The sequence below is a fragment of the Podarcis pityusensis genome, assembly GCF_964106645.2.
Source record: "Podarcis pityusensis genome assembly, chromosome: 7".
Lineage (NCBI taxonomy): Eukaryota > Metazoa > Chordata > Lepidosauria > Squamata > Lacertidae > Podarcis > Podarcis pityusensis.
In genome coordinates, this window is record NC_138031.1 from 6,578,718 (window position 1) to 6,605,534 (window position 26,817).

The window sequence follows — 26,817 nt, forward strand, 5'->3', positions numbered from 1 at the left end:
GACTCAATAATACCCACAGAAATTAATGGGAACTGTGTAAAATAAATGCTGTTCAAAAATCATGTATGGAAAAATATAACCCTATGGACTGCCTTTGCACTTGCTGCCATGCTACTTAATGGTTTCAGACTAACATGGGAACAATTGTAGAGGTAGCCATGCCAACAAGGGAACATGAAAGCCTATATATTCAGAACTCTCTTGTTGTTCTTCCTTTCCCATGTGGCTGCATCTTTGAATTGTTTTAGGATTTACTGCTTTTTAGTCCTATCTGATGGTCAGCCACCCCATCTTAATTATTGGATAAGAACAATATTGTAAGTGAAGCTTGTGTGGTTGAATTATACAGTATTTTAATCATTGGTTAGATCAGGGATAGGCAACATGGTGCCCTCAATTTCCACCATGGGCTTCAACTTCCATCATCCCTGATCATTGGTTAGGATGTGTGTTGTCGTCTTGAACATCTGGAAGGCACCCACATTGGCTACCCCAGGGCTAGATAACTTTGTGTACGAATTACATGTTCTTCATTTATGTATGATTTGACATTATCTTTTATGGCAAAAGCTATTATGAAATTCCTGAAAACCATTTCTGCCTTGTAAAGAAAAAACCGCATATGTATAAAGATAGCCAGAGCAAAATATTGAACTCCACAATGCTTCTCTGCTTCTAAGCAATTATAAATTATGTAGTGTGAAAGGCATGTTGACTGTATGACCAGAGGTTTTGGTTGATGTTCCTAGAAACATGTAAAGTTTCTCTTTAGCTAGTCATATATTCTACTAACTCGCAGTATCTGCAAGAGATAAATAAATTATGAAACTGGGAATGTTATTTTAAAAAGGTCAGCCTTCTATTTTTCCCTTTTAGTGATTTAAATTAATTCAACCATTAATCCTTTCTTCTCATACACGTGAATGCCATCTAGGTGAATAATGTGTGAGGAGGACTATTGAAATTGTTGCTTCCCAGATGTTATTTTCCAGTATTGATAGCACAAGTCCACTTGTTTAGATGTTGAAGGATGATGAAGCAGAAAAGGAGACAAATAGAAAGGCTTGGGGTTTACATACTTCAAGGAGAACTTTCTCTCTTACACTCTCTTATTACCTTTAAGTGGTTCTCAAAGGGTGTGGTGCACCACACTGGTATGGCAGGAGGGATGGCAAGTCTGGCGGGTGGGAAGATTCAAGGACAATCAAAGGAGCATTTAAACATTTCAGTGCAGTATAGTATAATATAAATATAATTTTTATTTGCAGATTATGGATAGATATCTTTTCAAAATGAGAGCAAAAGAATGAAGTGATATTGAGGACAATCCTAGTTGTGACCCAGAATTGCAGTTCTTCTACAGTTCTTCATGTCGTAACATTCACAGGGATTTTCAGCTCTGACAAATATGAAAGATCAGAAAAGGGAGTTTTCTTTGTGTTGATGAGGAGATGAATGTTTGTTTGTCTCAAATTAAACCTAATATGCAGTCATACATTGGGTTGAATATACATCATGTTGAGCTTGTTTGAGTTGCACTCCGCAGCAACCCGGAAGTAACGGAGCGCACTACTTCTGGGTTTCGCAGCTCGCGCATGTGCCGACGCTCAAAATGACGTCACACGCATGCGCAGAAGCGGCGAAAAGCGACACGTGCGTGCGCAGACGTGCCATCACTAGTTATGTTTGCTTCTGGATGCGAACGGGGCTCCGGAACGGATCCCGTTCATATCCAGAGGTACCACTGTAAATGACATTACCCAGCAAAAGCAAGCTCACACCTCTCATAGAGTTTGTATACATAAGGTACATATGTAAGAGGCTCATTTATAATTGTATTTGGGGAATTGTTAATGTTCTTACGCAGCTGCATTGTTTTATACTTTCTGGATGTGTGTATCATAAAGTAGCTGTGTTCTGTGTTTATAAATCAAACACTGTGGGGAATTGTTTCTTTTTGTTTTCCAATGTATTTCTTATCAATAAAAAATTCAGTGTGGCACAAGCAAATTTTTATTCTCAAAGCGTAGTCCAAAGAAAAAGTTTGAGAAACACTTCTTTATGACATGCAAAGTGGATGTTTTTAGTGGCTGTTTTGCACCTGTGGAACCTTTTTTTCCTAGAGATTTCCTTGAATCTGAGACCATATACTTTGCTTGAAGGTCTTGTGTGTAGGTTAAATTTCAGTTAGCCTGGTTGAAAGGTGTTGGGCAATTGCAATAGTAGGTTTTAAATAGCATGTTTTACTTTTCTCATCTTGGTTATGTTGTGTGTGAAAACTGTTGTGCGCCCTGAGCCATAGGCAGGGTGGTATGAGCTAGAAATCCAAAATAATTTTTACTTAACTTTAGCGAAACTAGTATGTTTTGTGCTTGCCCAGCAAGCAGATGGTTTAATCCTGATCTGTTGGGCAAGTGCAAACCATAGTTGGCTGCTTTTGATGAAATGGCACTCTGTGATACTGAATGACTTTCATTCATTCAGCCTTTATATACTTCCCCTCATCCCCTGGATTTCATTGTTGTTCAGGATATAAAGTTAAGGCAAAAACAACAACAACCAAAAACCAAAAACAGTGACAGAACAATAGATGCAATATTTTTGTTGCCCTTTAACAAAACATAATGTGAGGAAAGGTATATGCCTAGATCTTGCTTGATTTAGATATTGTGGTGCAGAATGAACAAATATATGGCCAGCAAGCAGTACCTAGCAATTAATACAAGTGATTGCTGAACAGCCCTCCTTAGAACTCATTTCCCCTTGACACATGCAGAATATTCATCTTTTTAGCACGTCCCTATGCTTATATTTATCTCATGTATGGAAAAGATAGCTGTTTGAAGCCGATCTGTTTTGTGTGTGAGCATACAGTCTGAATACTGAACTGTAGTGTCTTAGATACTTGCCAATATTTATTAACATTATTTATCTCCTTTATTATATCTGTTTGTTTGGTGCAAGTGCAAAATTGCCATCCCTAGTGATGAAGTTCTAACATTTGACTTAAAATGTATCATTTTAAGAAGCATTCCTGCTGGGTGTTTTCCTTCTCTATTATATTACGTTGTGTGAGTATACGAAAAAGTGTGCTAATGACCAGTGAGGCTCTCCCAATTTTATTCAAGAGTTGTAAAATGGCAGGCAACCTTGCACTTCCCTTTAGTGATTGGAGGCAACTGGGGTCTCTGCCTGAAATCAGTGCATGGGAATTCAAGGTGGTTACTGTAACGGTGGACTTTTCAGAATGAGAACAGGATTTGAATGATTTCCAGAGGGGTAGCTGGGCTAGTCTGTTGCAACAAAAGCTCCTGGTACCTTTAACACTAGCACATGTCTTCTGGCATAAGCCAGAGGTTTTCAACCTTTTTGAGTCCACGGCTCACTTGACCAACTACATTCTTTCTGCGGCACTCCTGTGGGGCTCAGGAGCCCAGTTTTATCACCACTTGCCTGCAGAGCTGTCAGCCTCTCACCCTTTTGCAAACACGCTCCCTTGTGTAGTGTTCTCTCACCTCCTCTCTCCTCTCCTTGGGAGTCCTCTTAGCAGCCACTGCCACAGCTCCTGGTCTCTGAACGCCCCACATCAAAGAGGGTGCCTCCTCCTTGGCCAACCTTGGCACCATTCGCCTGGGCTGGGGAGCTTGTGGTCAGGGCTGCTGCAACAAACAGCAGTGCAAGCCTTTGGGAGGCAGAGACATGAGAGGGTATCACGAGGGAGGGAAGGAAAGAGGGACAGAGGGCAGTGTTGCCTGTGGCACCCCTGGCCGTCATCCAAGGCACCCAGGGTGCCATGGCACACTGGTTGAAAACCACTGGCATAAGCTTTCGGGTATTCCCTCACCATTGTCTGCCTCTACTTGTTTGGTGAATTATTACTGGTGAACCCCAGAGTGCAATGTTCTGAACACTGGAGAGAGAAGAGAGCGTATGTCCTATGTAACATTATAAAAAATGGTCTGATTGCATTTGTAATGGGGAGCATTTGAAAAGGATTGGGTTGAGCAGGGGAGGGACTATTAAATAATGAGATTCCAGAGATCCTGACACTAGAGTTAAGTCCTGACCTGAAAAATCCAGTGGGATCTCTTCTTCCCTATATATAGCTCCATAAAACCTGCTAGTCAGGCCAAGTCATCTCTGTAAACACAGTTGTTAGATGGTTTATTTTGAGCTTTTTAACTCTAAATAACAGTGCATGGAAATGCCTTTTTTATTTTAAGGACAGCCTTTTAGCTTGTGTTGTGTGCGTGTGTTTGAAAGCTCTGGGGTACATTCAGTAACATTAGCTGATTAATCTTTTTAGCACTGTGTTAGCTGGGGCTTTCAGGGCTTCATTGTGGTTTAGAAACACAGGTTTCTGATTCCTAGTGTAGTGCCATTACTTGATTTTTCAGTTTTAGGGAGCCATAGTGCATATATGTACAATAGTGCTGCTTTGGATTTTCCAGTGTCCTCTTAAAATTCTCAGTGGGTTTTTTGGTATCTATTTGCATTTATATGGGTTTTTGGGAGGCTTTCAATCATAGTTGGCATTACTCATGTGTTGATGATGGACCATCATTTTAACTCATTCTTAGGTTGTTATTTGTTTGAAATCTTGTATTATGAGGCTATTACAGGGCACTTTCTGAGAAGTCAAGACTGAACATCTTTGTCTTTTAGGGAAGGATTCTGAAATCTTTTTTTTTTGTCTTGTTGCAGTAGCATTGTAGAAATGCATTTCTTTAGAAGCGTGAATCGATCATTCGTTTCTGAGTCACACCTCTTTCCATTCCCATACCACTGAATTTTTTTTAGTATTTTAAAAAATCAAGGAGTGTTCAAGTAAAATGTGTTGAGATTCAAGGAGAACTAGGTTCCTGTTGTCTGCCCCCAAATTTCATGGTTTGTGACAGATTGTGTAAGAGGGGACACCACTGTGATAGGAAATCCAGACTTCCTTAATTGATTGCTAACAATGAATTAAAGGCATAGAAGCCTTCTCTGAGTTAGGAATTAGCATGCCTGTGAATAACTTATGTAGACTGTGGTTTCTTACAGCTAGCTCATTTCAGAATCATTCACTCTTATCTTAGTGGTTCTTTTCAGAAACTATTAGTCATAGTTTCTCCTTTGTTGTCTCCTAACTCACTATTTGGAAATGACCCCATAGATCTGTGGGGACTGTGTTCATTAATGACAATCCTTTAGTCATACATTTCTGATCAGAGGGGAAAGGCCAAGGTGCATTGTCCTCCTAGATGGAAGCACTGTGTGGGATGCTTGGTGAAGCTAGATCTTTGCGAAGTAATATAGCATGATTGTAGAATCACATAATTGGAGAGTTGGAAGAGATTTTGAGGGTCCTCTTGTCCAACCCCTGCAATGCAGGAATCTCAGCTAAGTCATCCATGGCACTTTGCCATCAAACTTTTGCTTAAAAACCTCCAATTGAAGGAGAATCCACCACCTTCCATGTGAGTCCGTTCCACTGCTGAACAGCTCTCACTGTCAGAAAGTTCTTCTTGATCTTGAGTTGGAATCTCCCTTCTTGTAACTTGAATCCATTGGTTTAGGTCCTACCTTCTGGAGCAGGAGAAAACAAGCTTGTTCCATTTCCCATGTGAGCCCTTTACATATTTGAAGATGGCTATTATCTCTCCTCATTTTCAGGCTAAACACACCCAAGTCCTTCAACCGTTCCTTATAAGGCTTGGTTTCCAGACCCTTGATCATCTTGGTTTCCCAGCTTGTACATTTTCCAGCTTGTCAATATCCTTCTTAAATTGTGGTGCCCAGAACTGGTCATAGTACTCCAGGTGTGGTTTAACCAAAGCAGAATAGAGCAGAACTATTACTTTCCTTAACCAGGACACTATACTTCTGTTGTTGAAGCCTAGAATAGCATTAGCATTTTTTGCTGCTGCATCACATTGTTATCTCATGTTAAGCTTGTGGTCCTCCAAGACCCCTACATTCCTTTTACATGTACTACAGACAAACCAAACGTCTCCCATCTTATATTTGTTCAGCTGGTGCTTTCTGACGAAGCATAGAAACCAACGTTTGTCCTTCTTGAAGTTTCATAGTGTTATTTTGGGGCCAGTTCTTCAATCTGCTAAGGTCATCTTGGATCCCAATTCTGTCTCCTGCCTATCTCTTGAAAACAGCTTGCTTTTGAAAATGTTGTATAGATTAACTGGAAGGTTTTTCTGCTTGTTATTTGTAAGACATGGTATATTGAAAGCACTTACCTACTGACCCTTTGTGTTTACTGTTCAAATAGGGTTTGCTCTTTGATATCTCTGAAGAATTCAGTATTTTTAAAAAGTGAACAAAGGGGGGGGGGAGGAAATGTTGCATTTTTTTGTACCATGTTCATCTCTGTGGACTATTTTTAAAGCGTGTGGTGTATGGTTCTAATGTCAGTTTCTCCATTACAGTGTGTGTGTTCTTAATGTGTCTTGTCTTGCCCATGTAGGTAAATATACAAATGTAAAATATCTACAAATTGTGTGACTCTCACCCAGTGCATATGTCACAGCCAAAACCTGTTTGCTGTAATTCCTAGTCGTACTTCCTAGTTTTCTGCATTAATATCTTATTTGCATTAATATCTGAATCGGACAAGCAACTGGTTATTAGAAATCATGAAATGAAGGAAAGGGCTCTAGCACAGAGGTAAAACATCTATCTACATTGCCTACAGAAGCGCCCAGGTTCAGTTTCTGCTTTCTCTAGGCATGGTTGGTTACTACCACTGCCTGAAACTTTTGGAGAGCTGCTTTCCTATCAGGGTTGACCATACTCAGCTAGATGGACCAGTGGTCTGATTCAGTATAAGGCAGTTGCCTATGTTTCTAAGTAATCAGATTGGGAGAAAGGAGTATGTGAAGTTGATGCATAGCTCCAATGGACCAAATCATAGGCTGGCCGCAACCAGACCACTAAAAACTTGCAATTTTATTTCTTAATTAAAGTAAGCAAGCTGAGCAGCTGAATGGAGATTTAGAACTCAGAATCTGGATGCAGGTTTAAGTGCTAGGAAACATCACTTGTGCCAGTGGTAATGCTTCAAACTTGGCAGAGTTTTTCCTGTACAGAGTGATGGTGTATTTTTCTGCTGCTTACTGACGTTGCATGCATGCGTGATTATCAGTGAAGATCTAAGATTATAAATAGGTTAAATTGAAATACAAGCCTCTATTTTAAGTGTCTGATGTGTGTTTGGATTTAAAAAGGCATTTTTACCAAGTTACATCAGCAATCTGTTTGCTGTCTTTCAGAGAATGTCTTCAAATATGTGTATGAAAAAGTAGTGTTACTTTAATCCCCCAATTTTTGTTTTCTCTAGCTATAGTTTGATTTTTCTTCCAGTTCTCAAAGGTTTAAAATCTTCTTTTCAAATATTAATTATAAGCTGTTAAGATTTCAGCTTGGGTTTTTTTAAACTTGAAAATGTAGTGAAGTTCTTTAACAAAGGGGATCAACAACAACAGTCTCCACTTACAAGGTTTCCAAGGGCTATGACCTTTTTCCTTTTGCATGCAGAGAAGCACTTCTTAAAATGAGCATGCATATTTATTCCTGCAGTTCCTAAAGCCACTTGGAAATAGATGTGACAAATAGGCACTGGTGGTAATAATTTGTATCCTTATTTATTAAGCTATCGCTTTTGTCAGTTTGCATGCTGTCTAATTGATGGCCACTTTCTGCCTCTGCAAGAGCCTTGATAACGCACAAATGATATTTTTTGTCATCCTGACATGGCAAGGCAAGAAAATTGGTTGGATATAGATAGCCAGTGTAAGTAGGGGAACGAAAAATTCAGTAACTAGTATTGTATGTGCTGTCCATTTAAAGCACTACTCTCAAGAATCCTGGAAAATGTAGTTTAGCCCCACAGAGCTAAAATCCCCCCCCACCAACAAATTACAGTTCCCAGGATTCTTTTGTTGGGAAAATGTGCTTTAAATGTATATTGTGTTTGCAGCCTCTGAGGCAGGAAACACCCATTTCCTGTGTTGCAAGATCCTACAGAAGGGAATGTCCACCAAAAATATTGTGTGACATCATGACTTGATGGGAATTTTGACCTGTTTAGATGCTAGAACCTGTGTGCCTGCAGTTTCACCATCCTATCCCCACCAGTTTCCATCCACAGAAATCAGTACAATAGTTTTGTAAAGTTTTATGTTTCTCATGGTGTGTTCCTTTGTAATGACTACATAGCAGCATATATTAGTTCAAATAAAAATGAAATTAAAGTCTCAAGTGCATCACATTGGGGCACACAAACTGGCATTTTTGTTCATTACTTTTCAAAAGTTCTCCATACTGAACCCCCAAATTATACATTTTAAACTTTTCTGGATTTAGACAATCCATTTGATTTTAGACATTGCTGTGCACGAACACACCTCTCTTCTTATCAAGCCATAATTCGCCTCTCTGGATCACAGCCACTGCTGATTGATTGAACACAGGGTGGTTCTTATAATGGTGCTTTGTCTATCAGAACAGAAATAGGCTATCACAACATGAGATGCATAGAAGGCGGTATGAAGATGTAAATCAAAAGAAAACCTGAATCACTTTTAGATGGATGGCTTATAAGAAATGGTAAAGAAACTGTTAACAAATCAGAAGTGCTTAATCCTTTAACAGAGGAGGATTAGAAGCAAATATCACCTGAAAATAGAAATTGGTGCCAACTCTTTGGGGAGCAGCTAGAATAGCTCTGTAGATGATGGGAGAAACTAGGTTAACCTCAGTGAAAAAGAATTGTCCATGCTTGGCCTGTGAGATTCCTCTGCAGTTGGAGATATGCTGATTGATTGTCAATTTGAGGAGTTAAGTGTTAGCTATCTGTGAAATCATTAGTACATGTTTATGCATGAATCCAATCAGCGGGTGGCGCTGTGGTCTAAACCACTGAGCGGCTTGGGCTTGCTGATTGGAAGGTCGGTGGCTTGAATCTGCAAGATGGGGTGAGCTCCTGTTGCTTTGTCCCAGTTTTCTGCCAACCTAGTAGTTCAAAAGCACACCAGTGCAAGTAGATAATGACCTGGAAGCTGTACGCTGGCTCCTTCGGCCAATAAAGCGAGATGAGCGCCGCAACCTCAGAGTTGGTCATGACTGGACCTAATGGTCAGGGGTCCCTTTACTTTTATAAAAGAAAGATTAATAATATTTGAAGGATGTTTGGTGGGGATGGAATTTCCATGCAGCAGCTAGAAAAAGTTAGAAGAGCCATGACTGAAGTTTCTAAGATAAATAAATAAAAATAACTTAAAGGTAAAGGACCTCTGACAGTTAAGTCCAGTTGCAAACGACTCTGGGGTTGCGGCACTCATCTCGCTTTACTGGCCGAAGGAGCCGACGTTTGTCTGCAGACAGTTTTTCTGGGTCATGTGGCCAGCATGACTAAGCCACTTTTGGTGCAACGGAACACCGAAACCAGAGTAGCGCATGGAAACGCCATTTACCTTCCCGCCGGAGCGGTACCTATTTATCTACTTGCACTTTGATGTGCTTTCGAACTGCTAGGTTGGCAGGAGCTGGACAGCGCAGCAGGAGCTCACCCCGTCGAGGGGATTCAAACCACCAACCTTCCGATCGGCAAGCCCTAGGCTCAGTGGTTTAGACCACAATGCCACCCACAACAGCAACCACCCACTTAATATCAGTTAATTGCCCAGAAAATGGAAGGTTGATTCTGGTTTTGAAATGAAAGAACCAAGTGGGGAGGGGATCCTAACCCAATTTTTCATATCAGATACAAGCACAGGATCGATAATCTTTGTTTTTCTGCTGGATATTTCAGTCTCAAAACTCTAACCATTTCTAATAAATAGTATAATATTTTACTTGCATGCTCACCTAAGATGAACAGATAGATTTATTTATTATATTTTTATTTGAAAATTAATGTTTCCCACATTATCTTGATCTAGTAAGGGGAGTTTGAAGGTAGGCTATCAGAGGAATCTCCCCTGAACTCAGGCAACTGAATTTTGATATTTTTGCTGTGCTAGCATACTGGGTTGCATTACCCTGGCTAGTATCAACATCATGAGACTGTCCCAGTTTTAAGGTTTAGATCAGACACCTGAGATGGTACTGTAAATCACTTGGAGGTTTTGGTGATTAAGCAGTATATAAATTCTGTTAAGTAAGAATACTGACTTCAGTACTGGGAGGAAGTGGTACATAATGGCATGGGGTCTGTGTAGTTGTTAATGCCCTGGACAAGCATGTGAGTGGCAAGTTGTTTTCCTGGTACAATATGTTTCTTTAGTGATTTCTTATATGACTTCTATTAAAATTATATATACCAGGGTATTTGGTGACTGCATTCTCCAGGAGAGACTGTCCTTAAAGTTGCTAAAATACCTATGTGGCTTCACTACACTTTAAGAAGGATATTGACAAGCTGGAACATGTGCAGAGAAAAATGACCAAGGTGATAAAGGGTCTGGAAACCAAGCATTTATGAGGAACGGTTGAGGGAGCTGGGAAAAGAGGAGACTGCGTGTAGATATGATAGCCATCTTCAATATCTAGAGGGCTGTCTCATGGAAGATGGAGCAAACTTGTTTTCTCCTGCTTCAGAGGATGGGACCCAAACCAACAGATTCAAATTACAAGAAAGGAGATTGCAGCTAAACACCAGGAAGAATTTTCTGACAGCAAGAACTGTTCAACAGTGGACCAGACTCCCTTGGAATGTGGTGGACTCTTCTTCCTCGGAGGTTTTTAAGCAGAAGTTGGATGGTCCTCTGTCAAGGATCTCTTCATTAAGATTCCTGCTTTGCAGGGGGTTGGACTAGGTGAACCTTGGGATCCCTCCCAGCTCTACAATTCTATTATTCTATTTTTTTTGGGCTGCTGTTGTTTAATCGTTTAGTCGTGTCCGACCCTTCGTGACCCCATGGACCTGAGCACGCCAGGCACTCCTATCTTCCACTGCCTCCTGCAGTTTGGTCAAACTCATGCTGGTAGCTTCGAGAACATGGACTAGCATCTCCTTTTGACATAAGACAGGCACCCACTATTTGTAGCTTCCAGAAACAATTAAGATGTTTTTGTTTTGAGAGGCTTTCCCAACTGGCTGGGGAGGAAATTGTTTTTATTTTGTATTATATGTCTCTGCCTTGAGTGTTTATATTTGTATTTTTTTTTTAAAAAAAACTATCTTTGGTTAGTTTTTTAATTGTTTTGAAGCCTATTTTTAGGTATTTTATTTCATTATTGCCTTTATGTGAAAGGTGATTAATAAATTAACAAAACCACAATAAAACTAGGGATATGGTATTTCTAACCCCCTCCGCCATCCCTTCCTGCTTGTGTTATCTGAAAATATGGCACAATAAATATTGGCAATATTTAATTTCACAACCGTGAAGATGGGGCAAATTGCTTCCTTGTACTGCATACACCTCATGTTGTAACACACTGTTTCTTCAGTCTTGGGTCCCCAAGTGTGGCCTACAACTTGCATAATCCCCAGCCTGCTTAGACAATGGTCAGGGAAGATGGACATTGCAGTCCAACAATATTTGGGGACCCACGGTTGAAGAAGACTTCGGTAATGTGCATGTGTAGCATCCTCTTTGCTTCTACTTGGAGCAGCTAGACTTTGTCGTAGTAGAAATATGACATGCTTGTGTTCACTCTTTCTTAGAAGTAGTTATTTCCCAAATGTGTTGTAGCACACTTGTATACCTTATTGCAGGGAAAAGACAGGATGAGCTATATGCAAATCACAGGACTGCTTAGTTTGTTATGGCCCAAAACTAGATGGCTCAAAGTTTCTGCAGTGCTCTCTTACCTCCTGTCCTGGTGGCTTAGCAAGAAAATTTTGCCTTAACAATGCATTGCATTTTAGCAAGCACTTTCACCAAATGTGACTCATGGAAAGGGCGCAAGCAGAAGAAGGCAAAGGTTGTATATTCGGATGAGCATATCCTGTCTTAATTATGCTTGAAGTGGCACCACTGAGAACATTTAGAGTTGATATGAATTAGGCCTTAGTAATGATCATTGCCTTCCACTTCTGAAGTCACTTTGGGGTTTACAGCTGCTGTTCCAACATTTCCTGGAAGGCTGTAAAATGTGATACTAGTGTAATATAGCCCTGCATGGGCTATTAATCTAGTGTATTACATTGGATGTAGCTTTTAGGCAAAGAGTTCTGCAAGCATACTTAGACCTTCACTGCAGTAAAGGTGACTGTGAAAAGACTACTTTAGAAATATGCTGATGCTAGAAAGTTAGAGCTAGTTTTTCAAACAGGATTTTGACTAAGGGAGCAGGAAATAATGCAAATAAGTGGTGAAAAGCTATTCACTTTTGTATACCTAGTGTAGTGTTTGAACAGCAGTGTCTACAGGATCTTGGTGCTCCTAAAGTTCTACAAACTAGATTGCATTTGATTACAGTCATACCTTGGGTTAAATATGCTTCAGGTTGAGCGTTTTCAGGTTATGCTCCGTGGTGACCTGGAAGTAACGGAATGCGTTACTTCCGGGTTTCGCCGCTCGCGCATGCGCAGATGCTCAAAATGTGCATTGCACAGAAGCAGCGAATCACGATCCACAGACGCGGGTTGCGTTCTACTCTGGATGCAAATGGGGCTCCGGAACGGATCCCATTCGTATCCAGAGGTACCACTTTTACCCCTGCTCTAACAAATGGCCTTAAAAGCCCAAAAACTGATTATGATGTGCCAATTTTCCATTGCAGGGGTGGGACACAAAGAAGAATAAACTTCCTACTAGAAAGGGGCAGAGCTGCTTTACTATTTTGTGCTGTTTATTCCTGTGCTCTGTAGCTCCCATTTCTCAAACAGTTGGATGCTCAAAGAAAACTTATATAGACTCATAGAATGGTAGAATTGGAAGGGATCTTGAAGGTCATCTCGTCCAACTCCCTGCAATCCTGGAATCCTGACCACAGCTGTCCCTGGGTGGGCTCGAACCACCAACCTTCTGGTTAACAGCCTGTTGTGGGGCCAGTTTCATTTTGGAGGCAATAGGAAGATGATTTTTTTATACTAGTGTGATCTATAAATACAAGTGATCTAAAAAATTTACTGTACAGGGTGATAAATGCTTTTTAATGGGAATTTCCCCCTCTATACATTTGAATAGATTATTTTTAATGGTTTGTGTCTTTCGGAGGTGCTTTTCCTTAGGAAAATGAACACCAATTATTCCAAGGTATTGACTAACTGTAGAATTTGTTTACGTATCACTTAAAAAGTCTGAAATGTTATTTTTTCCCTTCCTCCCATTTCAGAATATGACAGATACCTAGCATCTAGCAAAACCATGGCAGCAGCTTACCTAGACCCAAACTTGAATCACACGCCAAGCTCAAGCACAAAGACGCACCTCAGTTCTGGGATGGAGCGTTCTCCTGGGGCAATGGAACGAGTCCTAAAGGTTTTCCATTATTTTGAAAGTAACAGTGAGCCAACAACATGGGCCAGTATTATACGTCACGGGGATGCTACAGATGTTTGGGTAAGCTGATTTAACATTTTGAAGTTCTTTAGAGATGGTTTTTTGAAGGTCATTCTCAGAATGTGAAGCGAATAACTTGAGGCTGAGGGACACAGATGTTGAAGTGTTTACTTGAAGGTCTTTATTCAGCACATGCTGTGAGTCATTCCAGGCAAAGCTTTGATTTCTAAAATTTTCTTGAGGAATATGTCTACTCAGAAGTAAATCCTGTTGAATTCAATGTGGGTTACTGCCAGGTAAGTGGGGTTAGGTTTGAAGCTTTAGCTGACCTATTTAATGCCTTTGCTCAATTTTTTTTTATCCCCATGAACCACATTACAGCTATTCATATTTATTTGCACCTGCAATCTTTTTGTTTTAAGCTACTGACATGATTAAATAATATTTAAAAAGAATATTTTTCTTGGTTTAACAGGCTAACCAAGACTTTATGGTATGCCATGGTATGCTAATATTGGTATGGTATGCCAATTTTTTTTTTAGTTGTTTGCAGACAAATACATTATTTTTCACAAAAACTAAAGCATTGCTCTTGGGCTAACTTAAAAGAAAATAGGATAGAACAGAAAAGACTTCAAACACAGGTAGTAGCATTTTACATTTCAAATGACCTTTTTGTCTCAGAATTTTAAATATGCCATTGGTTCACTTGAAAGAAAGCACACATTCTGGTTTCATGCTGCAATAGGAAGGGATTTACATAGTTCAGATGTAATGCTTTTTTCATCTTGAAGGAATTCACTTAGAAAATGCTGTGTGTTTGCAATATGAGTTTGAAAGATACATTTTTCAACCTTGCTTTTAAATCTGAGACTTACAGCTCCAAGAGAACCTAAGCAAATGAGGCACTTACTTAATTTTGATTTCTGAAATTATTGTGGCCCATCCTGTGAGCTTGTTTTAGATACTTGAAGCTCTTTTACAGGTAATCAGCTCATAATTATTGCCATAACAGGCAAGGCATCCCAGGGGAGTACTAAAGCTTCTGTTTCTTACACTACTAGATATTTTGCTTGCATCACACAAAGATTATGCCTACTTCTCATTGAGGTGCTCAAACTGTGTCTGGGCTGCACCACTTCAGACTACTAATATGACAGAATGTTCCTACATACCCACTTCAGATTGCTGTACCACTCCCTTTAGCCCCAGTCAGCATGGTTGGAAATGTTCAGCAGCATCTGGATAGTCATAAGTCAGCTAAACTGGCCTGGATCAAACTGTACTTTGGCCTAGCAATATGTTTGAAAAGGAGACAGTGGCTTGTTTGCCCCAAACAAACCCTGAGTTGTAAGCCGAGAACAAAACCAAGATTTATTTGAAGAGAAGCAAACCACAGTCCTGGACATCCAGACATAATGCTAAGCCAAACCATTGCATAACTCCCAGCAGCATGACAGTAGCAGGAGTGGGGGAGGAGCAAAGCACCTGCAATTTTAGTCCCATGCGTTATGATGCAATATTGCTAATTTTGCTTTAAGCCATAATTGAGTTTAACTGTGCTTTAAGGTGCCATGCAAACCAGGCCACCAAGTAGTGGGCCTATGTTTATAAGGCAATAATGGGTGGCAGGATTGCCCTAAAGCTTAAAAAAAATAGGAAAGGGGGTATTTTTTGAATTAAGCAAAATTAGCAACCAAATCCCCCATTTAGACCTGACATTGGCACTACTTTCGATTGGAAGTGGTAATGATCATGGAATTCAATATAGAGCATCACTAGCAATGCTACTGACTGTGGCATGCCCTTTCTGTGCCCACAAAGAAGGAACGGTACCGAAAAAAATTGGGACATAGTATTACCAGAGCATGTAACCCAACATAGGCAAGTCATTGAGGGTAAAATGAAATGAGACAGTTTTGATGATACTTGGTTCCCCTTCATTAGTTATATCAGTTAATCTCATAAGGCCACCTGCATGCCAAACAGCAGTGGAAGGATACCTTCGGAAATGAGAATGATGACAGGAGAACTCTTCTAAGGCTCCTGTGTTTTAGTCACCAGATAAATTGTTCTTTCCATTTTGTTCGTTTGTTTTGGTTTTATATATACATTTTGTGGTATTAAGTGGAATTTTCTAAGGTACCTCCACAAACATTCCAAAAAGGTTTTTAAAAAGAATGAGAAAAAGAATGGGGAAGTGGCTTCGGGAATTGATGTAACTTACTGTTGACACATGTTCTTTAGGTGATAGCTACCATATAGCAGTCTCACTCTCAGACACAGACTCACAGACTCTTAGACTGCTGACGGATATGAATTGTTCTTTCTGCTCTCGCTATTTTGAGCTAACTGCTGGTTAATAGCTATGCAATTGTTTACATGATCACTTGAAATAAAGTAAATGAAACAGGTGCCCTAGGAGGCTTCTTAAACTTTTAGGCTATGATCCTGTGATCATATCAGTTACTTAACGCAGCATGTAATTTTAACCCCCAGTTGGGTTTATCTTAAAAATTATAGCTTGAAAGATTACTTTGTTTCCTTCATTAGTTGTTTGTAAACCTCGCCAGTGTGAGTGGTTTTTGTTTTTATTATTTTTAAATTGACTTGTTTGTTAATAATGCACGCTAGTTTTGCCTCCCCTCCTTTTTTTTAATTAAAAAAATGGTTGTCCATTTGCAGTTCTTAAGTTACATCTGCTTTTCTTTCTTTTTTCATTGTTAACAAAACTGTCCTACTTGGCGAGGTTTCTGAAAAGAAGTCTGTATGTTATGTGGACATTTTTTGTGCCAAGTTCAGAAAGCACAGAAAAAATGAATGAATTGCATTCCATGGCTGCTTCTATTCATACATCGATTGGGGGAGGGAGACTTGGAAGTGTGCCCATAGTGGGACTGTCAGGCTCACACTTAGCTATGCATAAATAGATCTTTAGGGTTCAATGCCTGAAATTTGTGCTGACCCACATAGCTCTAGTTATGGACAACTGTGTGTTGCAGTATTAGGAAAACTTGCACTTAAACAACACTATCTGGCAGCAAGCAGGTGAATAACTTCTTCTGTGTTTACCCTATTGTGCTCAAGGTTTTCAGGCTAGAAGAAATGCTGTGTGGAATTGATAGACCTACAAATATAAGCATGCAGTTCAGGTTCTTAGTTCAGTGGCACACTAGTCTCGCTGGTTGTCTCCTGAGTGTAGAGCTAGACTGTGATGGGAATTAGATAAACAAAGATTTCACCACCGTCTTAATGTATCCAGTGAAAGGCAAACAGAAGGCATGGTTCTGTTCAGTATGAAAATCTGAAGCAGCTGTTACTGTTCAGTAGTGACCGTTCTTTCACCGTGGTGATTCATGTTGCCTCTCAAGAACTTTTAAAATGTATTATTTATTCACATTTACAGCACTTATATGCTTTATAACATTATGTTTTCTGGGCTGTTTACCACACATGCATGCATGCACACACACACAATTCAAATACAGGATAAAAGCAAAATCAACATAGATATAACAAGAAAACAATACTGACTGCAACTTAAAGTTAAAACACAGGTATAAAAGCTGGGAGAAACATACTACACTTCTAGCTAATATTTCATTACCCATAAACAATTTTATTAAGGAATAACTCGTAATAAACACAAATGCTTGCTATGCTATTATTTGATCTTATGTAGAAAATGTGAATTCTTAAAATTTATGCTCAGGAGACTATTTTCTTTACATTTATATCCCATTTTCTTCTGTCCTGAAACCCAAGGCAGCATGCAAGTGGTTCGTAGGCAATCACCCATCCAGGCACTGTCTGAACACAGGCCTGCTTTTGTTCAGCAAGGTGGTGTCCTCATGTGCCTTCTGACCATACCATGCTCATTCAAGAAAGCCGTATATGAATTTTAAGGGGGAAAAAACAAATCATTGCATTCTTTCTCTTTTTTAGGGCATAATCCAGAAGATAGTAGATAGTCACAAAGTAAAAAATGTAGCCTGTTACGGTTTACGGCTCAGTCACCTGCAGTCAGAGGAAGTTCATTGGCTTCATCCAGACATGGGAGTGTCCAACGTGAGGGAGAAATTTGAACTATCCCACGCGCCGGAGGAATGGAAGTAAGGCAAAAACCTAGAAGCGTTCCTACTCGCTAAATGCATGATACTTTGAAAACTATGTTGTGTACTGCCCCATAGTTTCATAGAGGTGGAAGACAGCAGTTTTGTTTAGGAAATGAGAAAGTAAACGATGCAGTGAAATCAGATATTTCGGTGGAAACTCATTCCAGTTGTGGGGGGCAGGAGGGAGGCAAAATAAAAAGGAAGCAAAATAAAAAATAAAACAGGAAGCAAAATAAAAAATAATACAAACATGAAAAATGTAAACACAGGAAGAGTAGAACAGTGGCTGGCTTAAATGAAGCCTGTCCCAAATGGCTTATCTGCTGCCCTAGCAGTTTGAGGTGGGGAAGGATGAAATTGCTTCTTTGCTGTGCATTGATCCTGCTGACTAGGCAAGGAGGAGAAGACTATAAAAGACAGTTCAGGAGCTGGATGTTGGGGGAAACAGTTACCAAGTATGGAAAAAAAGAGTGGTGAGAGGCCCTAGAGACAGACATGTAGGGTCTACTTCAAGCATAGGCAAACTCGGCCCTCCAGATGTTATGGAACTATAACTCCCATCATCCCTGACCACGGGTCCTGTTAGCTAGGGATGATGGGAGCTGTAGTCCCAAAACATCTGGAGGGCCGAGTTTGCCTATGCCTGGTCTAATTGGTATAAGGAAGAGAGTTAAGTGCACTCCCTTAGAAGCACCATGGCTCAGCTTGGAAAGGGCAGGGGGAAGAGGATAGTGGGTATGAAACTGGAAAGATAACTCCCAATATTACCTCTCCCAGTGCTTGAGAGAAAGTGGTGGGAGCACAGTTTGGAGATAGTCTGCTGCAAGTTCCTTAGTGTTAGTTGTGGTGAGTTGTGCCCTGCAGGTCCTTGAAGCATATAAGTAGTTTAAATATATTTTTAAAATTATTTATTTGTGGGGAGGTGCGGGGACGGGGAGATGCTGAAAATCCACTGCAAGCACAGTGTTGCTAGACTGGTTCAGAGTGGTACACTCTATGGCTGCAGAATCCTGGTTTTGCTTGTCCCTGTAAACACTGGCTATAGACCAAGAATGAAAGATCTTTTGACCATCTCTGACACTGTGGCTCCAAGTAGACCAACAGGGCAAGTTGCGAAACATTTATGAATGTTCTGGAACTGCATCCACACATTCTGTGTGGAACGTTTGGCAATTAAGACTTCTGTAACCTCATTTCCTGCTTTCTCTGGGACTTCTTAGCAGGTTGACAGGCATGGGACATTTGTGGAAACTATCATTCCTGTTAGGAGCACTGCTGAGTTACTGTGGGTCCTTGAGCAAGATGGCTCTCCTAATTATTGTGGTGGCGTTGCAGGGAACTCTTTTGTGTGTTCTCCCTACTTGTGTCAGGCAGAGCTCCAGCTTTGCTCTGCTCCAGCTTTGCTAGGTCCTCATTAAGTTACAGCAAATATGGCAGTACTGGTTTTTTCTAGGCTCTGCAATGGACCTGGTTTGGCCTCTGGCCCTTCTGATGATAATCACATCACTGCTAGTTTGCAAAAGTAGTGACTCTTCTCATCTAATGAGTGACTCACCCATTAAGACTTCTTGCTACAAGCAAGGAGCTGCCATGCACTAGAAAAATGCCTTCTGATTTTTACAGTGTGATTTGGCTCTCTGTGGCTTTGCATTCAGTTTGACAGCCTATAAACATTTTTTTTCTGGTAATGCTGAGTGCATTTCAACAAATCAAGTGCAACATGGGTATGAACTATCTTGGGACAGACTTGCTTGTCTTAACCCTTCACATTAAATTAAAAGGTTTTTAAAATTTTGAGTGAATAAAATGTAGCATTTATTTTTCCACATTAACATTTCTATTTCAGTGTTCTGTAGTGAACATGTGATTCTTTTTTCACCAAGTAAATTATCATAAAATCATACAAAATTATACCTTTGACATTTTTTTAAAGTATACTTATATTCAGTGTGACTGTAATTTATGCTGGAAAAATTAGTTCTGAAACGTAAAAGTGCCAGTTTCATTTATAGTATTCACTGGTACTCTCATGTCTTAATGCATTGCAGAACAAAGATAATAACCTTTAAAAGCAAAGTTAGATAATTGTTCTGATGTTTAGGTGATCAGGTCATATAAAATCCCTCATGAAAGCATCATGAGTTGGTATAAATTATTCATCATCTTTCCAGAGTGTAATTTCATGCTTTATCAAAGATGTGCAGCCTGCCTTGCTCTCTTAATCTGTGGAGGTTTGTTGGGAATAATGAAACCACTGCTGTCATATTTTTTTAATACATGAAACACAGCATTTAGTGTCGGATGACAGTGCTTGTAAAAATATTTAGATTAGTGGGGTAGAAGAAGAATTCTGGAAGGGGGCTTGAATCTAATAGCTTTCTACTGTGTAATAATATACAAATGAGGATTCTCCTTAAATAGCTTTAACTTTCAAAAAAAATGTAAAAAGGAGGCTTCTGTCAGCGCGAATGAGAAGATGTGACAACTTAATTCTGGTATTCATATTTGTGACACCTTTTCCAGAGCTTTTCTATAGTAAAAGAGCCAGAGATGGAAGAATCAAGCGGTGGTTAACAGAGAACTAGATCTGCACCAGACCAATGAAATGTGCAAGTCACTCTTGCAGCTGCTTTCTGTTCATGTTCTTCATTCATGGCTGCTCCTGTATTTAGCACTTAGACAACTTGCTGCCGAGAGCATCTGTGTTCTGCTCTACTGCTGGTGCTGACAACATGTAAACCCCACAATTTGGGCTTCTGATTCTTGGGACTCGCTCAGTGTCCTCATTTTGAGAAGTGCGGTAATGGAATATGAATAAATATGGGTGTGTGTTTTTTTAAAGAAAGGGTAGGATAAAAATCAAATTAGTAATAATGATGATGATTAATAATAGTAATGTTTTGGTCTAAGAGACTGTTTTCTGAATTCTATCCCAGGGACTTCTGGGGCTTCTCTAAAGTTTATCAGGAATTTTTCATAGAGACAGATCAGTAATACCAGAAACCTTGTCTGCCATTGTTATCAGTGAGTAGCAGCAAGGGAGTTTTGCATTCACCATCTACAAGAGACAATGGCCAAAAAACCTGGTGAACACCCTGCATGGATTGGAGAGTTCTAGGATACAGTGACCTTGACAATGTGCAGGGCATCCTTGGCAGACAAGTCAATATAGAAAGGGTTCCCTGAAGATACAGAGTTTGCAAACCATTGGTCTAGAACAGGGGTCAGGAAACCTTTTCAGCAGGGGGCCGATCCATTGTCCCTCAGACCTTGTGGGGGGCTGGACTATTTTGAAAAAAAAAATGAACAAATTCCTATGCCCCACAAATAACCCAGAGGTGCATTTTAAATTAAAGCACACATCCTACTCATGTAGAAACAAGCTGATTCCCGGACCGTCCGTGGGCCTGATTTAGAAAGCTATTGGGCTGGATCTGGTCCCCGGGCCTTAGTTTGCCTTCCCATGGTCTAGAAGCTCAGTCTGGCATCCTGTCAAAACGAATACATTTTTTGCTTCCTTGGAAGTTGCCTGAAAAACCCATCCAGCTCATCTTGACAGAACTGCTGACAGACGATTGACATGAACAACATTAAGCAAAGTACAGTGGTACCTCAGGTTAAGTACTTAATTCGTTCCGGAGGTCCGTACTTAACCTGAAACTGTTCTTAACCTGAAGCACCACTTTAGCTAATGGGGCCTCCCGCTGCTGCCGTGCCGCCGCCGCGCGATTTCTGTTCTCATCCTGAAGCAAAGTTCTTAACCCGAGGTACTATTTCTGGGTTAGCGGAGGCTGTAACCTGAAGCGTATGTAACCTGAAGCATATGTAACCCGAGGTACCACTGTAATACCAGAAACCTTGTCTGCCATTATTATCAGTGAGTAGCAGCAAGGGAGTTTTGCATGACTTCTGTGCTGCATTCACCATCTACAAGAGACAATGGCCAAAAAACCTGGTGAACACCCTGCATGGATTGGAGAGTTCTAGGATACAGTGACCTTGACAATGTGCAGGGCATCCCTGGCAGACAAGTCAATATAGAAAGGGTTCCCTGAAGATACAGAGTTTGCAAACCATTGGTCTAGAACAGGGGTCAGGAAACTTTTTCAGCAGGGGGCCGATCCACTGTCCCTCAGACCTTGTAGAAGTCTGTAACCTGAAGCGTATGTAACCCGAGGTACCACTGTTATGGTTCTGTAGAATGAGGATGATGAGGACCAAAAGTAGCTCATTGTCAGTAGTCTGTCTTAGGTTGCTCTTATACATCCTGCTGCAAGAAGTCTTAGAGCAGCATCAGAGCACAGATCCCCTTGAGTGTGGCACCTCTTTTTAACTTCAGTGGACCATTGCAGACCTGGATCATGTCTCAGTTGCACTTCTCGCAGCCTGAAACTGCACTACCAGCATGGCATTTAAATTGAAATGAAAACATAATGCAAATCGCTGTCTCCATGCTTAGGTGCTGAACAGCAGCATATGATAGCATTTTTCTTCCAAAAAAAAGTTGAAACTATTATTTTTAGTGGAATGGTTCCTTTTTTAAAAAAAATGTTGCCAAATAAGCACAAAGGATGCTAGTGAAATTGGTGTTATTGCTCCCTGACTGTTCATTGTGATAACATTTTCTTATTTAGCAAAACTTTATTATGCTGAAGATTTGTTTGCATGGTGTATTAGGCAAGTCTCATCAACCTTTTCATTTTGAAAGGTATAAAGGCGGATGTTTGAAATCTTATAATAATTTTCATCTCCAGTTTTTAAATCATTGGAACTTAGTTTGCATTATCTAGGGGCAGAGATGTTTGAATTTTAAAGTCTAAAGCAGTTGCAGTAGTAAAATAGTGTTTACTTCTAAAACTGCAGAACAGTTATAGTTTTAAAACTGCAGAAGAATCTGCTTGTTGTAAAATGCTTTCTAGAAATAGCTGGTGACATTTTTAAAAAGAAAAAGAAGCTGCAAACAACTTGCAAGAGATCTTGATTTAGGCAGCCTGTGTAGAAGCCCAGGATTTAAAAGCTCTTGCTTAAGCTGATGATTATCTTCAGGTATAATTGATTGTTTTAATATGGTGATAACGATGCTTTCATAGACTGTGACTTGGAAGTTAGATTCATGTTGACACAGCGTGGAGAGTGGGATGATAATCACAGTAACAAACACATTCAAAATTGAAAGGTGGTGATTTCTTTGTGAGATCAGATAGGAAGAGGTTTACTGTGACATATTTTTTTTTGCTTGTGAGGAGGACAAAGTGACTTGTTGGCACTTCTGTTTCCTTATAATTTGTGCCATTAAAATATAGATACAGGAAAAAGCTGACAGTATTTTTTTGCAGAGAATGAAACAGGATGGATGCACAATAATTTTATAGCAATTAACTCATATTTAGATCAAATTTAATGCTATTGTAGGGAAGATATAATAGTTCTAAAGGAGGGTAGCACTTGTAAAGCGTATTAGATGTGGTCCAGTGCCTAAAAGAGCTGCATATTTTGGACAGAGATAGTACCAGTTTTTCACAGCAGCTGCTGGCATTCCTGGAGAGAAGAGTTTCATTTTATATTGAGAAGCTTGTTTGGATCTTGTCCATAGCCTTCTGCACAGATCATGAACCAGTTTTGAAGGCCAGTAATACAGTTTGTGTGTCAATGTTAATAAGAAATTAGAATTGTATGAATGGTGATTGCTGTGAAGTTCAGGGGTTTCAACAGCACCTTGCATAAGCATATCATTTCATGCAATTTTAAAATTCCCACCCGTCTCTCTTTAAAAATCAAGCATTGTTTCCCTGTTGCTTTTTGATGTGCATATGAATTCTCACATATTTGGCTCTCATTGCAAGTCTTAATTTCATCTGTCTTGTTCTACCTCCAGGATATGTAGAATATATGCCTGCTGGTAGGGAGTGTTTTGTTTTGATTTCATGTAAGCTGCTCTGAGAGCCTTTTTGGATGAAGAGTGGGGTACAAATGCTCTAATTAAATAAAATTTAAATAAATATTACTCAGAACGGTTAGAGATTTCTAAAAAAATTATGTGATGATGACTCATAACACAAAGCATATAATTTTTCTGCATTTTCTATCCTTGTAGATATGAACTTCGAATCCGATACTTACCGAAAGGATTTCTGAACCAGTTTACTGAAGATAAGCCAACGTTAAATTTTTTCTATCAGCAGGTAAACACATACAGCTTTGTTTAAACTTGCTTTTGGAGTTGTGAAAGTCTGCTTTGTTTATATAAGTAGCATGTTGATGCAGGCACAGAAAAATGGTAGTGGTATATGTTATTTGAAAGCACACATCAGAATTGGAGGGAAAGGGTGAGTCTCTTATGTCAATAAAACCAGTTTAAGGCACCAGTTTTCATAGTATGAGTGGAGTTTGAAAATTTTGCACATAGCAGAGATTAGGTTTCCCCTCTGCGCACTGACCCCAGTTTATGCATATGCTGCATTGGGATAGATTCAGAAATACTTTTGTCTAAGACACACTTGCAGTGTGGTATAAGTACCCTGGGATATTTCACTCTGGTTAAATTCTGCCTTTCCATAAATAATGCCCAAAGCTGTGGCAAGAAGACATGTTTTGGAAGAGTTTTTCAGATCCTGGGTCTGACCAGTGCCTGGACGGAGTTTTGCTGTGGAAGAAAGGTGGCATATCATGAAAATCCACGATTAATATGTGTGCAGATATTTCAGAACCTAACTCCCCAATAAATTCCAGCTGTAATACACAAATTCCAGCTGTTCTCTATCTATCTATACATCAATTCTTCTAGAGATTCACACAAATCTGTGTAATAAATGTGGGACTTCCTCCCCCAAATAAATAAATAATAATAATTTATTATTTATGCCCCACCCATCCATAATTTCTATAGTTATGGAAATTTTCCATAATTTCCCCAGATTAAAAACATAGGGATATCTCATGAAGCTTTAAAGAAAAAGGGCTCCCTTCTTTCTTGCTATAAACTTCTTTTCAAAATCCAATTAACTTAAACCAGCTAACCATCTTCAGACCCTCCTCTACTTGGAACTCTTCTAGTAATTTTCTTTGTGACCAGGAAAACTGTGTGTGTTCTTCAGTTCCATGCAAGCACAGCTATAGTTCAATGGAAATACAGCAAAAAGCACAGGGCTTGGTTGCTGTGGGCAGAATTCATTCATCATCCTGAAAAATCTTTGCTTTTAGTCACTACAGCTGTGAAGATAAACTTGAAAAGTGAGTGGGCAAAGTCTGGTGGAATCTCGGAAAGTAGAAAGGGGCTGACTAAGAATTTCTTAGTTCTTTAGCTAGCGAAGACAGCAGAGTTTCATTGTGCAATGTAGTCTCCCTTTTCTTCACAATGACTGACAGATTTACTGTAAAATCTTAAGTGGGAATCAATTATGCAAAATAAGTAGAGGTGTGCAAATTTGCTTAAATTGCATATACAATAGAAGAGCTGCAGAATGCATTGTTGGTACAGGATTTGTTGTACTCCTTTGAGAGAGATTTTTTTAGAATTATCTAAATTCATGTCAGTAACCTAATTAGAAAGTTACAGCCAGGGATTTATATGTAGCAGAGCAGTGGTAGAACATAGGCTCTGGCTCTGGCAGTGGCGGCCTGGACTCTGGTTCGGGTTTTGGCTCAACAACTTTTTTTGTCCAGATTTTTATCCTTTGAAATATAGCAACCATATATTAATGCTTGGGACGTGGGTGGCGCTGTGGGTTACACCACAGAGCCTAGGACCTGCCGATCAGAAGGTCGACAGTTTGAATCCCCGCGACGGGGTGAGCTCCCGTTGCTTGTTCCCTGCTCCTGCCAACCTAGCAGTTCGAAAGCACGTCAAAGTGCAAGTAGATAAATAGGTACCGCTCCGGCGGGAAGGTAAACAGCATTTCCGTGCGCTGCTCTGGTTCACCAGAAGCGGCTTAGTCATGCTGGCCACATGACCCTGAAGCTGTACGCCGGCTCTCTCAGCCAATAAAGCGAGATGAGCGCCGCAACCCCAGAGTCGGCCACGACTGGACCTAATGGTCAGGGGTCACTTTACCTTTATATTAATGCTACATATTGGTGTAAAGAATTTAAGTTCATTGTACATAAGTTATCTTTTCCCCCCGTGATAAGGGTGACGAATAATAACAGCAATTGTGAAGTGGTGGAAGGCTTAATCCATTGATTTGTTTCCAGTGCACAGTGTTGCATAATTCGTACTGGAGTATTATGATGATAAGATGGGTGTAAAATTGCTTTGGGGAGCTCTAGTTTGGATGCATATAGAGCTTGTGCTTGCCAAGGCGGTGATGTGATAGTGTCACAGATCTGTGGTCCGTTCACTGTTCAGTAGAATTGCTCCCAGGCTAGTCTCAAGCATTATTGAGTGTGCTAGTATTTGCCATGCTCACTGTGCTCTTGCCAGTCGGTTTGTTTTCCTTCTGCCAGCAAATCACTGAATTTTTTCTTTAAGCACTGTCTGATTAGTGCCTTGCCTCATGAATTACTTGAATCGTTTTTTGAATACAGAAATGCCAGCACAAGTTGATTTTCAGGGGGACTGGAGGAAGCTTTTAGGACTTGCTTTTCATGGTCAGAGTTTTAAAGAAAAAATATCAAACAATACTGAAGAAAAGTCAAATAAAGTATACTTTCAAGGCAACATAATTAGCAGGAATCTAAACATTATCTTAAAGATTTCACAATAAAACATTACAAAGGCGGTCAACTGCAGAATGCACATATAACACAGCAAAGTTAACAAATAATTTATCTTTTATCTAACATTCCAAAAGAAAACATTGCTAAAGAAAGTCAATGTAATGGTTCTAGGGGTTGCTCGTGCGTAAATCGTCGCCACACCTGGCTGGGTTGCCTGAGTGAACCTTTTCTGTCTGGGTAGCCACTCGCCCGTGGCTGCCTCAATCGCTGGCAGTATCCGTCAGTGGGCGTTTCTTGAACTTCTTCCAGCAAAGAAGTTCTTTGACGCCCAGTCTCCGCCTAGTCTCCCTGCGCGGAAGCCTTCTGCGCAGGGAGGGTGTGGGCAGCGGAGGACCCGTGCTCTCCCCGCTGGTCCCCGGCGAAGAGTCATGGAGCCTCCTCGCCGATTCCCCCATCTGCCCCCCTTCTCCACTGGTGCTACGCTGATTTCCTTCCCCAGAAGATGTGCTGCTTCTCTCCCTCCCGGGACGCTCTCCGAAACCCCTCTGGAACCCTCTCTCTCCCTCTGGCTCCGATGGCAGTTCCCTGACAGTCAA

The 26,817-nt window shown here is 40.2% G+C and overlaps 1 protein-coding gene across 13 annotated transcripts in view; it reads left to right on the plus strand.

Moving 5' to 3' along the window:
* Positions 1–26,817, plus strand: part of PTK2 (protein tyrosine kinase 2) — a 189,786-nt gene that overhangs the window by 68,479 nt on the left and 94,490 nt on the right. For all 13 annotated transcript variants that reach the window (XM_081012527.1, XM_081012516.1, XM_081012526.1 and 10 more), the window contains 3 exons: positions 13,285–13,511; positions 17,397–17,563; positions 23,661–23,748. In XM_081012527.1, coding sequence (XP_080868653.1) covers positions 13,317–13,511; positions 17,397–17,563; positions 23,661–23,748 — 450 coding nt within the window. In that variant the 5' untranslated portion in view covers positions 13,285–13,316. The remainder of the gene's footprint in view (positions 1–13,284; positions 13,512–17,396; positions 17,564–23,660; positions 23,749–26,817) is intronic.